This window comes from Myiozetetes cayanensis, unplaced genomic scaffold (genome assembly GCF_022539395.1).
Source record: "Myiozetetes cayanensis isolate MyiCay16 unplaced genomic scaffold, myiCay2020 scf1, whole genome shotgun sequence".
NCBI lineage: Eukaryota > Metazoa > Chordata > Aves > Passeriformes > Tyrannidae > Myiozetetes > Myiozetetes cayanensis.
In genome coordinates, this window is record NW_026086604.1 from 127,375,881 (window position 1) to 127,389,582 (window position 13,702).

At 39.2% G+C, this 13,702-nt stretch overlaps 1 protein-coding gene across 3 annotated transcripts in view; it reads left to right on the plus strand.

Annotated features, from left to right (window-relative positions):
• Positions 1-13,702, plus strand: part of CALCR (calcitonin receptor) — a 158,039-nt gene that overhangs the window by 104,345 nt on the left and 39,992 nt on the right. For all 3 annotated transcript variants that reach the window (XM_050314687.1, XM_050314702.1, XM_050314695.1), the window contains 2 exons: positions 6,659-6,771; positions 9,911-10,002. In XM_050314687.1, the coding sequence (XP_050170644.1) occupies positions 6,659-6,771; positions 9,911-10,002 (205 nt within the window). The remainder of the gene's footprint in view (positions 1-6,658; positions 6,772-9,910; positions 10,003-13,702) is intronic.

Here is a 13,702-nt window from a genome sequence, read left to right on the forward strand (position 1 = left end):
AACCATGGGTTTATGAAACCTGGTTTATGAAAATGTCAACTTCTGAGTTATAATATCAAAATATTCTTAGCACCTCATTCTAAGTTTTTATAATGAAGAGAAAATGCTTATGTGCATGAAGTATGTGTCAGCATGTTCTTTGTTCAATTTTTATTGGAAAGTATCATTTTATAGAAGAAGATAAGCGGAATAACATTCTTTCAGTCTCTGAGTTTCAGTTGTTAATTGAATTCTTTGTGCAAATACTAGCAACCATGCTGACTGAGAGAAGTAATTCAAGAACGTTTAAAAGGAAAATGAAAGGAAAAATTGAGGCTAGAAGTATTGCAAAATAGATACGAGGAGATATGAGACACAAATTTAACTCCGATTTGAAGAGAGTTGTGTGTTCCATGCTCAGGACATGTTGCTTATAGGCAGTGCTTGATGCCGCAGTGTGCTAAATTCCACATAGTCAAAATGCACCAATTGCAGTTAAAACCTATGAAATTAAACATTTGGGAAGGAGGGCATATAAATCTAAAAATTTTCAACAACCTTAAGCCAAAATGTATGTACCAAACTGGAAATAAGGGAAACAGACCATTGCATCTCTGTGAGTTAATTACCAAGTACCATTATCGAAAACTGTTGATCTTCTCGAGCTTATTGCCTATTTAGAAACAGTAGTTTCCAGGTTGGATTGAACCCCATATGGATTTGGCTGAAGCCCATTTGCAGTAGCAGCCAGATTGATCTGTATTTCTGTTTTTCATAAATGAAGCTGTCCATGATTAGAGAATTCACACAGCAAGTGAGACACTTCCAGTGTCAGACCCAGTCTGAGGGGATTCAAAATTACATTCCATCTTTGCTGGAGGAATGTCTCTCTTTCCAGTGGAATTAGGCCTTGGACGGGATGGACTTAAGGAAGTCTGTGTGCTCAGGATTTCTGTGCTTGGAAAGTGAGCTCATGTGGCAGGGTGATTGTCCACTTCTTGTGGGAATATCCTTAGACCAGTTCCACAAAGTCTTTACGGCAGCTTACATTCCTGAGACAGGCAACGGGCACCAAATCACAAGGTCTTCTCTTCTGTGCCCTTTTTTTGCTTTCTGACACACAAGTCTTGACCTCTTTTCTATACAGTGTCATAGTTTTCAAAGAGGAGTCTTGCAGGAAGGTCATGCTCACGGCTTATTATTGAAGCACCCTGGGGACACAGGATAAGGAGCTGAGACCCTCAGCTGGAGAATTGACTATCACTCAGGTCTCCCTTTCTGTGGACAAGTGCTTCAACCATTAGACTATTTTCACAAAGCATTCCAAAAGACCCTTTTATGAATAGAAAAATTTACCAGAAGGCTTCTACTTTCCCTGTTTCCATGGGTTTTATAGAAATAAAAAAAAACCCACCACACATGGCACTAACAGTCACTAACATGTATACTCCAGGCAAAGCTCAGCTCATACCTGCAAAGGTGGGTGTTGGGCAGCCCTGTGACCACAGAATTTTCCCCACTACTCAAGGGCTCCATACCTCATGGATGGGGATGATTACAGAGCCACTCTTTTGCTCATTCCCAAACCACCTATTCTCAGCTTTTCCACTTGTCTGTTTGTCTCCAATGACTTGTTCTGAACTAATTGCTCCACTCTTCAAAGTAGCACTTGAAGCCATCCATAGAGAAGCATCTCACTCCACTTACTAATGCTTATTAGCACCAAGGCCTGTGGCTCATACGACTGATTGCAAATCACTCCTTAATGTGCAGATGTCTGTCACAGAGTTTGGCCCACAGTGTGTGTGTACTACTTACTCACTCTGGTATGCTTTAAAAGTTGAGATTTAGGAATTTTTTTGTATTCCTTTTCTCTGTACAGACCCATAGGAGGACCCATTACTGTTCCAGTAACTAATTTCCTACTGTTCCCACTGTTCTCTGTGCTGTCCTCCTAAAGAACCTTGCCTGTGGTCTTCTGGCCCCAGTATTTTTCTCTGGTACATCTCTTTTCTCCTTGTCGGCACCTCTGTCACCCTCTTTGCCTGCATCCTGGTCAGTCACCTGGCTGTATCCTGGTCAGTCAACCCTGTTTCCGTGGCTTGGCAGCAGCCCAGCATCTCCTGGTTGAGCCAAAGCTGCTTTTCTAGAATAGCTGTTGAGTAACCCAGTATGTGGTACAGCTATGGCATCAAACCAGTGGGTAGTCAGACTTTGCTTTACAGGTGGCTGGTTGTTACATGGGGACTTGATAAAGTAGGAGGGAGACTCAGGGAAGTCAGAAATCAGGGGGGTGTCTACAAGTCTATCAACTGCAAATAGAAGTGGCTGCCACATACAGGTGGCCAAAAGCTCAGACTGAGCTGTCCTGAGAAGTCTGTCAGATTTTGTGTCACAAGTCATTATTTACTTTGGTAACTTATTCCTGTTAAAGAAAATACCGTTGGATTTTCCACTGAGAAACAGAAAATTCATCCTGAAGAATAACATTTTTGCATGATGAAAACTGTAGTGACTGTCAGGTTTCCCCCCCCCACTGAGTTTCTGATATGCAACAACCTCAGCATATATTTTAGGCATATAAGTAACCCCATGGATTTCTGAAACAAGTATTTCATACTGTGCTGCTTTGGCCAGCACCAAGATCAGCAGAACCACTGCCTATCAGCATACTGATGGCTAAGTCACTTCATTAGAGGTCATGTATAGCTTTTAGTCCTGGAATAAAATTATGTCTTTCAGATATATTTTCTGTTTTGATACTTATGTCATTTGTAACTGGAAAAGTGAAACATTACTGGCAGCATAGTAGGGAATCCTCCTCCCATCTTCATCTGTGGGTCCCATATACCAACTCTCTATATTTGATCCCCAACCGTATTCAGCGTTGATGCCAAGAGGAAACCGCTACGGTATGTTAGAAAGTGAACGAGGTGAAATCATATTCTGAAGAAAAGAATGCAGAAACAAAACAAAGGGGAACATGCTCAGTGCTCTCTTCATTTTGTGTCTGACAACTTCACAGTTAGCTACTCCACTTATTACACTGAATTTAGATCTGTTCTTGCTGGATAGGAATCTGTGTTCTGAAAGAAGCAATCTCCTTCTTGCGGTGCACATCATGCACAACGTGATAATGCATAAAAACAAATCAATTTGTCTGGAAAACATAACAAGGCCTACTGCTTTCATGCCAGTGACAGCAGGAAATTCATTGTCTAATCCACTCCTGGCTGTGAAGCTCTGAGCAGGGCTGTTTTATATGCCCCTATTCAGGCAATACGCACAGTTTATCTTGAATTGTATTTTATATTCATATTTTAGACAGGTTAATCTTTGGTGTAATCCCTCTGAAATGGTTCCAGGTCACACAGAAATTGGAAGGAGTTGAGTTTCATGGGAAAGTAGTAATTCATGCTGCCAGTGTTCTTACTAATGGACAAAGGGAAAATACGATGTGGATATAATGGCCTTCAAGCAAGACAGGTTTACCAGGGGCAACAGGAGCTGAGCATTGCCCTGTGCCATCTGTGGGTTGTTAGGTTTGTGGCTGGGGAGTGTTATATTGCCCACCCCTCTGTCCCTACACAGTGCATTTAGTTAGGATTAGTTTGGTGCAGTCACATACCAATAGAGCTGGATGTGCAAGTTTTGTTGTGGCAGATGCACCTTTTCATTTCACTTTCACTCCCTTTATTCTTTGGCTAAGAGCAGTGGTTAAGAGCAGTAGCCTTTGTGAGACAAAGCTGCATGGGGCAAAACTCCCCTCAGTTCTCCACTCATTTGTGTTTCTCTCTTTAGTTCTCTTTTGTGAACTATTACTCATAACTCTTCATGAAGCTCCAGGAGCAGAGTTTCTAGAAGTGTAGTTTGGAAACAGATCCATAAATATCCATAAACAATTACTCAGATGATGATTAATATGTTGTTACCTCTCACAATCGAGGAAGATGGAAGTGATATAACTTAGATAACTATAGATAAGACAAATCTGAGCAACTCTTTGTCCAGCTGCTTCTTTTCTCCTTACCCTTCTGTGTCTTTCTGTCCTGCTTCTTAGCAAGTTTGACAGCTGTATTTTAAAAATCAATTCTTATCCCCACAGTGTACAATATGATTATTTTATACTGATTCTGGTTCTGCTGACTAAGACACTCTGAAGACAGTGATAACTAGTCACTTATTAGGACACTGGAATTGAAGTTTTCTGGGTTCTCCATTGCATTATAAGGGATGATTTCTTTATTTATGAAAAAATTTCTTCCAGAATGTTTTACTGAGTATGTAAATCAGATGTGCTACATCAACTATTCCCTCATCTGCAAAACTAAGCACTGCACAAGTCTATCTGAACAATGGCAAAGAATCCAATGTCTGGTATGTGCTGAGCAAGCACTGCAGCAGTGCATAACTTTGTTCTACTTCCAACTTATAACTCAGCAATAAATAAAGAACAGATGTTTTAATGTGCTAGCTATAGAGCTGGTGTAATTGTAAAAAGCCTGATTGATAGAGCTATTATGTGGTTCTAGAGTTATTAAGATATTTGTTACATATGAATTACTGAGGGCTTTTTATGAAAACAGGATTCATAAAAGCACTATTAGTGGCACAAACAATGTACACACAAAATTACTGCAGCTGATTGATCTTTTGAGACACTTCACTGCTCCCACGAAACTAACCTTGTGGACAGTATTTCTCTCATCATGGTTTTTCCCAGACAGCTCTGGAAGTGTCTTCTTTCTAAGCAGATTGCAGAGATACTGCACAACTGCCTATGAATTACATAACTTTTGGGTTGCTAAAATCAGGTGACATGAATCCCACACAATGTCACTGTTCTTCTGCTTTGAGTAACGATGCTTGGATAGTGGTGCCCTATTCAAGCTGATAGGGCACAGACAAAGCCTAAAAAATTGGGTTTTGCATAGTATTTTAATAATCTTAAAGCCCACACTTCCATTTTATCTTGCTAGTGTTGTCTTACCCTTCCTTGTACATGTGTATTTCTTCAGACTTTACCATATTCTTCTGGTTAGCATAAAAAAGCATCAAGTGTCCAGGTTCATAATCCCCACCTGCTACTGGCCCACTGTATAATAAATTGGAGTAGAACAGTGGCTGAGTTGCAGGCTCGCAGCCTTGTTTCTGTGTAAAAGAATAGGTTTAGAAGAGATGTTTGAGGTGTTTGAGTCACTGGGATGGACAGTAAGGAGGGCTTATCCCCCAGTTCTGTATTCTGACACCAGAACAAGAAATCTGAGGGACATTGATACTTTCAGATTAGGATCAGTTGTGTTTATCTGACTTCAAGAAAAAGTATGAGACTAAAGGTTTGTCTCTAAGTTACAGAGGCCACATTAAACTCTGTCAGAGTGCCTAGCTAGGCACTGAAGTACAGAGATGATGGATGACATTGCCATAAATACTCTGTAGCATGTTAACAAGCAGAGTGCATGGGATAGTAGGTGCAATGTTTGCACACTGTGTTCCATGGGAGCATAACCATTAATCTTTTATCTGTGACTGAAAACTTTTTCCAGCTTTTGATAGTATCTGGCAAAGAGTACAAAGGGAACATTGCTACACAGGCACTCTGAGATTATCTCCAAGCCGCAACGATGGAAGGCTCAGATAACATGTAATATTCCTCTTGGTATTGTTGATGCATGTATTGATTTTTAATAAGTTCCTCAAAACAACCATTTGAAACCAACAACGATTTCAAAAATACGCTGTGTTCTGGAGAATTGTCTTTTTTTTCTGCAACAGTACTATAGAAGGTGTATTTCTAGTCAGAGTAAGAGTAAGCTCAGTCTACACAATCCCTATCTTGCCCATATGATCAGTTCCTTTCTTTAGGTTGTGTAGAGGGAATACAAATCTTCCAAATTAATAGAACTATTAGTCATCAGGTGAAGAAAAATAAGTGGCAAAGTTGACCACAAAAAAATGAAAATGTGTATGTTCAAATGGTAAGTGGCTCTGTAAAAGTGGAAATACTTGCTAGTGTTGAAATTATAGAGGTAGAGTAGGCAAAGGAAAGTCAAGGTAGACTTTTTTGGTTGTTTTAAAAGCCAGACTTGAAAAAAACATTTTTCATAAATGTCTGTGTCACTATCTAAGAAAATATAAAATAATTTAAGTTTATGATCTTATTCTGCCTTTGTTACTTGGGCGAACCTTCCAGTGACTCCCATTTGGCTAATGCTTGAGGGAAGGACAGAGGAACCAGTCCAAAACTTGACAAGTGATTACAAGTGACATCCACTCCTCAGCATCTGAGGTTTCCCCAGCAGGAATGTGAGCATGGCTGGGAGGACACATACACAGCACACATCAACCCTGAGGTTGCTTTAGCTTCCCTAAACAGCTTTCAACAGCCTCTTTAAAGGGATTATTATCACATAAATAATTGCATTTGAATGAAGGCTTAGATATATACTCATTCAAGGCAAAAGGAGACAGATGAACAACAAGTGTACCATCAGATAAATCTCAGAAAAAAACCCAAAACAACAAACCATCAAGATGTGTATTAATTGCACAGGCTGAAAACTTTTGGATTTCGTTACACAGACATTTTATTTCCAAATAAAGTAATTCCTTTATTAATAGACTTTTAAATGCATAATATGCATATGTTAAAATAACTATTACTGCAATTTTTCATCAGAGAGGGCTTCAAAATATTGTGATGAAACTGGAAACTGGTTCCGCCATCCTGAGAGCAACCGAACTTGGTCCAATTACACCCTGTGCAACTCTTTCACCTCTGAAAAACTGAAGGTATGATAAAGTTAAAGAGGCAGTGGTTGTTTGGCAGTGGTTTGGGGCTGGGCTAGCAGTAAGACATGGCACAGAACAGAACAACCCTATTTTTCATTTTTATTTGTTGCACAAGATTTGAATATCATTGTTCTTGTGGTTTTAGGTGACTACATTTTTTTGATGAGTGATCAAATCTAAATATAGGTTTGCTATGGGTTGCATCATTTAATAGCAATTAATTTGACAAGTTTTGCATTATTTTTCAACTGCATTTTAATTCTATGATTTTCCCTAATTGTCCAACAGTTATAAAATAATCTTTTAGAATCCCAATTTTGCTTTCTGTAACAATAATATTCTAAGCTGTTGATACCTTATCTCCAGGGCTGGTAATATTAATGTAAGTTAGAAGTATTTTTCTTTAGCAAAGAATATCACCCTGTACTCACTCTCTTTGGAAATAAACATTTATGAGGGTACCATTAATCCAGAAAAACCTACAAGCGTGAACACATTTAACTTTGGTGGTTTCAGGGAAGTCAATGAGACTATTTACAATAAGGAATTAAGCATTTACATCAATATTTCCAAGATTGAGTTGCTAAGCTGAAAGAGAAGAACTAAATATATGAGAACCAAAAGAAATCAAGGGAGAGAAATCTGAGAAAAGCTTAAAAAAAAAATCAAGTTAGGGAAACTCATGAAAATAAACATATTTCTCAAATATGAGTGGAGCTCCAGGAAAATCTGATTATGGATTTGTGACAGAATAATTTGTGATTATTTGGAATCATGGAAGGAAAAGATTCAAGAAGTGATTTGATTTGGGATTTGTGTTGGAGGACCTTTTTTTATGCAGCCAAAAAGCAGTATGTGGTTATATTTAGTAATGATCCAAAGAGCCTTGGAAAAGTCTACTGGACTAGGCAGGACATGAATTCTAAAGGCTTTTGCAGCATAAGGAGACATCACGATAAAATGGGGCTCACCTATGTGACAAGGAGAGAATAATAGTAACAAAATGAGCTCACAGAGGCATTAAATGGAAGCACCATAAAAATATAATTTTTCCAGATGTTGGCACATGTAAGGAGACAAAAAATTTAGTTCTGTTACCTATTATCCATGCCTTCCAGAAGAACAATTTTGAACATCATTCAAGCAAAGAGCAGATAGAACAGAAAGGAAAATTATACGCACATCATGATTTTTCTGAAATGAAAAAGGACGGAAAATGCAGAAAGAATTTATCTCCACAGAAATGCCAAGTTAGATTATGACCTTTAATACAAATCTTCAAGAAACAGGAGTGCACTTCATTTGTAGACTATTTCTACATACCTATAAATACAATAAAACAGCATGAAAAATCTGAATAAACTAAACATTTGGTGAGTCAGTATGTTATAAGTCCTGTGTGTCAGAAGGGACATGACAGGTTGCTAGTTCAAGGAGTGCAAAATTAGTAAAATAGGTCATTATTTGTTTGAAGTTAACTGAGAATAACAACATGGTATACTTTTGAGATAGCTTATTAAAAAAAAAAATAGTCACTTTTTAAAAATGCAATGTTAGACCATATACTTTGTTAGCTGACAGTTTAGTCCATTCTAATCTGTCATCATTGTTATATATGAAAGCTTTTTCAAGCAGTTGCATTTTCAAGTAAGTTTGCATGGAGTAATCAAAAATGCACTTCTGGGTCCCAGATACCCAGTTGATTTAGTAGTTCTAAGCTGAAAGTTAGATAAAAACCAAGAGTCCTCTGGGGTGACATAGAACTGCACGTAGCTATCTGGAGGTCTTTCCTACTTCTAACTTTGTCAGGCTAAGCCTTGTACACAGGATAGGCACGAAAACAGTACTTTTGAACAGGTCATCTGTAGATTAAATTCAGACTTTAAGAATATGTCCATTCAGTGTCATGGAAAAACACAGCAACCATACAGTATGTAGCGGAAGAAATGTCACATGCACACAGGTAAAAACCTCTCCCGCTACTCCATATTCAGAAAGTTGTCTCATCTTCTCTGCACTCAGGTCTGCCCTCTCTGGGATTGTTGGTGCTCTCAGAATAAGTTGTCAAGCATTTGCACTCACTAGCAATGTAGTGGCTAGGCTTTGTGAAGAAAGACTAGGAGACCTAGGGTATTTACAGTTAATATGCATAGTTCTCCGTAACTTGGTGAATGGTATTTACATTCAGATCATGTCAATTCTACGTGGTCAGATCAGTGTAAGTGTGACTTTGGTTTAAATCTGACTCAGGCCACCACCACCTAAGTTAATGAAAGTCGAAGCTTATTCCAAAGTTGTAAAATGACTGAAGACCAAACTGTGTAAGAAGATGTGCACCTTTACTAGGAGGAATGGCTTCATTTTCTGAATTGTGTTCATATTTTTTCTCAAGGGAAGGTTTAAAATTACTTGGAAACACCAAAAAAAAGTGACTAGCAAACCTTAGGGCTGAATTGCTGAAAGCAATTCCTCTAATCACTGAAAAGAGGGAAAATGCTCATGCATAGCAAAAGAAAAACAAATAAAGTAGAGCTGAAAAAAAAAGATAAACTCAGCAGAGGAACTGAGTCCCTCACTGTTAGCTGGAAGACCTAAGTAATACCTGGAAACTTAGAGGTTTCTCTGCATCAGGTCACTGATGAATATGTTGAATAAAAATCCAGCCCTAACAGGAGTCCTGAGGACAGTTAACTACTGACTCACCTCTAAAAAGTGACCATTAAGTTTTTGATCCCTGTTGTTTAAGTTGCTTTCAACCCATAAAAGCTTTCTACCAATCCTGCAGCAAGGTATTTTCTTTAATAGCTTTTTTTGCAATACTTGTCCAGGGCATAGTGGAAATCTGAATGTATTATGTCTGCTGTGGTCTTCTAGAGCTTGGAAAGTCAGTGACACACAGTATGACACCAGTTCCCGCAGTGTAACAGGAACAGATCAGCACATGTAAGAAGTACTTATCATTAGACTGTGAGTTCTTCTATTAAATAGATTGCTGACATTAACAATCTATAGGAAAACAATGTTTGAAAGAAAAATGCAGAATGGGAGGTTGACTTTTTAGATTCGTCCTTAATGAGAAAAAAACACTAAGTGCCTGCAAATTGTTGATGTTTGCCTTTTTGTTTTTGTTAAATTGCAGATGGCGTTCATACTTTATTATATGGCGATCGTTGGCCATGCTTTGTCTATAACATCCCTGTTGATTTCCTTGGCAATTTTCTTCTATTTCAAGTAAGTGTTTCTTGCAGACGCTCTCTCTTCTTTCCTGAGGATTATCAAGTGGTAAGCAAAGAAATGCTTGGAAGGGGACATGGCAGTGAGTGGTAGCTCTTCTGAGAGCCTTTTTATATAATCCTGGTAAAGAAGGGTCTTCTTCTCTCCAATGGGACATCTCCCAGTGTTGTGTAGCCAAGATCATACTGTTACATTTGTGAAGACTGGTGTAAAAGTGCAGCCCATAGGGAAATGGTGTTACTGGGGATGCAGTGAGGCCTTTCATTTACTTGTTGACTGTTGTTCCTTGAAGATCATGTCCAGACCTAGTCAGGTGCAGTGACTGCACAGGGCAGTGGCTTGGAGCCCCAAGCTCCAGAAGAAGAGGAATACCTCCATATGACACTGAAGAACTAAGCTATTGACCTGAGTGAGTTCTTACAGGACTCAGCCCTAAGAGTGAATCTGACAGTACTGTGCAGCCTGTCATCATCATTGAAAGGAAAAACAGTGATGTGCTGTATCAGAACTTTAAAAGAGACTAAACTGATACTCAGTGAAAGCATCGCAGCTACTCTATGGCATCTTAACTAGAGCATTTAAATCTTGTTCTTTGGTGAACCTGTCTGCTGTCAATTAGATGTCTGTGCCTCAGCTGTCAGACAGGAAGGGTTGTAAAAGATCAAGCTCCCAACAACACCACCACCAAGAATAAGTCTAGAAAACATAGGAAAATTAAATGGTTGGACTTTTCATAGACTATAAGAGTCTGTAAAATTGCAAATTCAAAACAGGTGGATCCAAAATACAGGTTGTAATTTCTGGTAATTTCCAGAGAGGCGATTTTATGAGTACCTGTGATAAGATGCCTTAATCAGATACAGAGGTAGCAAGAAACTCTGCCCAATGAACTGATGAATTCTCTTCCCGACTAAGTAGATAAAGAGCACAAAACCATAGCTTTGAGGAAACTGCAAAGAGCACAGTTTAATAAAATTTGGAACCCTATAACCTCACTTGAGTACTTTGGGACAGTAAAGACAGGATCTGGCCAAATAAGGTGCCCTAAATGGACCAGAAAGGTGATTCCTTGGGGCAAATGAGGCAGGGTCAGCCTGTCTGACTCACTCTTATCTCTGAGTCATGGACAACGCAAGATCCTGATGAGTCCCGGGCTGCACGGAAAGACTAGTCTTTGCAGCAGCCTTCCAGACAGTAACACACCTCCTGCTCTCTTCCCTCCTTCACTTCTCCTTCCCCTCCCATGACTAATCCATGACACAAAGGTTAGAGGAAGAAGTAGAGGAAGGAATTAAAACAAAGTGCTTCAAAATGAGAGACGAAGAGGAGACCAAACTACAATCATAAGAAAGTCAGAATGAAGCTGTATGGGAGCAGGGCTCATGTTACCTTCAGCTGTTTTCCATCATCTAGCTATGACAGCAGTAGATTATTTGACCTTCAATAGAAGGGAAACTGTCAATCTGACAGTCAATCAGATAGGAAGAGATGATTTCAGGACTGTATAATAACCTTTGCCTGTAAAGGCAGCAGCTTGCAGGGATTGCTGTTTCTCTGGCAGAGATTTATTTTCATTTCAGTTTGGGGCATCAAGATTCGTAGCGATCTGTCATCACAGATGTTGCAATACTTTCAGAAGGCAATACTGAAGCAGCAGTGATGAACATCACTAAGCAATACTGACTCATAAAAGGAGACAGAGTATTCATAAAATAGAGTGTCTAATAGCTACATGAATCATCACGTTATTGCAATATTTCTGTAATTGCAAACTGAGACCCCATTATGTTATTTGATAAAACACAAAAGAGGGACTCCTAGCTCCAAATCACTTCCAATTGAATTATTAAAGACATTTGTACAAAGACAGAGGGGGAATACAGTAAGTCTAGATTTGCCAGAATAATAAATGGTGTGTTATGAATACACCTGCAGTTAATTGTTGCCAAGGCTTTTGGAAGAAGTTGAAGAAGGATAATGGGTTGAAGGATAATCTGTGGAAATTTGTTGGGAGTTTTCACCAGGGGTAAGGGAGAATATGGTACAAAGCATGAAAATAATTTGAAAACTAAACAAGGGTGTAGAATATGGAAAAGAAGTGGCTGGGGTGAAAATTGGTATTCTCAGTATTCATGAATGAGAAGAAATTAAAGATTCACAGGACAATTCTATGAAGAAAAGTCAAAATATCTTAGTTGCAATAGAGAATTGGAGATAGGAACTCAAAAGTAAGGGTGACTGGAAGTAGGTAAGAGAACCTATCTCTGTCAAAGGACATGTAGGAGACAGAATCAATGTGAAACAAAGGGAAGCCATGAAAAACATAGGAGACTCTGAAATTCTAAAGAGACAATAGATAGAAGCATAGAGACACAAAAAACTCATGAGTTTTAGGCATAGATAACTGGCTTAGTTGTGCCTTCTTGCTTAATGTGAAAGTTGTGCCTTCTTACTGATTAATGAAACAGAGATGGGAGCATACAGAAAGATGGTGGAGGCTGTGCCAAGGAGCCTTCAAAAACGCCACAAAGGAATGATTAAGAACAGGAAGAGAGCCAGGAAGAGAATTAGGAGAAGTCAGAAGGAGGAGACTGCAGATGATTGTCAAAATCAGCAGAAAGGATGAATGAAGTAAGGGTTTTGGTTCTGCTAAAATGTTCTCCTGTTGATGGCGACTGAGGCAGGCAGGTGCTGATGCCATTATGATGGCAAACACTGAAGGTCAAATTAGAAAGTGAGGGTATGGAAACATACATTTAATAATGCAGATGTGTTTTTAACATGAAAGCTGGCATCAAGAAAAAAATAACAGGGAATACTGAGAGGAAAGGAGGAAAGGGCAAAACTAAGAGAGGAAGCCAGGAAGGGAAAGGAGGTTGGAGAGTAGACCATGGTAACATGCAGAGATGGACAGTCTGATTTAATATAGAAATAAGACTACCAGAAGTCAAGCAGAGCAAAGAGGAAGGACAGGAATGAAAGTGGAGACACATGGACCTGGCTGAGATTATCACAAAAGACTGTCTGTATCTGTAGCCATGTAGAAAGGCAGCTGGGAAGACAAGGGTGTGCATGTCTGTGGCCAGGAGCTGGAGAGACTGCTACCAGTAACAGGGAAATTTTTGTTTCTTGGGAAAGGGATTGATGTCACACCAATCCTGTTCTCAGGGCTGCCAAAGAAAAGCAAGCAGTGATGACCATGTCATAGTGTCCCAAGATTAAGTAGCATAGGCAAAGTGTAGTGATGGAGAATGGGGAGCAAGACTCAGGACTGGATAAATTTCACCAGAGCCTTGGAGCAGAAAAGGAACGTCAGACTATATTTGTGATAAGGGCAAGTATAGGTGGAGTAAGCACAAGAGCATAGTATAGCAAAAAATAGCTCCAAATAGTAGTGTTTTGCACAATATCCTGTTCTACAGTGAACCAAACTGAAAGTGCACCTGGCCCCATATCTGGTGCCCAACGTTTGCCATTAGCTGATGCTAACAGAAGACCATAAAATCAGGGCAAGTGCAAAGAGATACTCTCATTCCTATCCACCAGGACCTGCATCTCATGGACATCCTGAACCAAAAAAAAAGTGTCTTGGTAAATAAGGAGGTCAAGAAACATGGTGAACATTGCAGGATGATCATAACCATAACCAGAAAGACAACATATAGCTAAAGGAACATTTCCATGTAATGACTCAGAA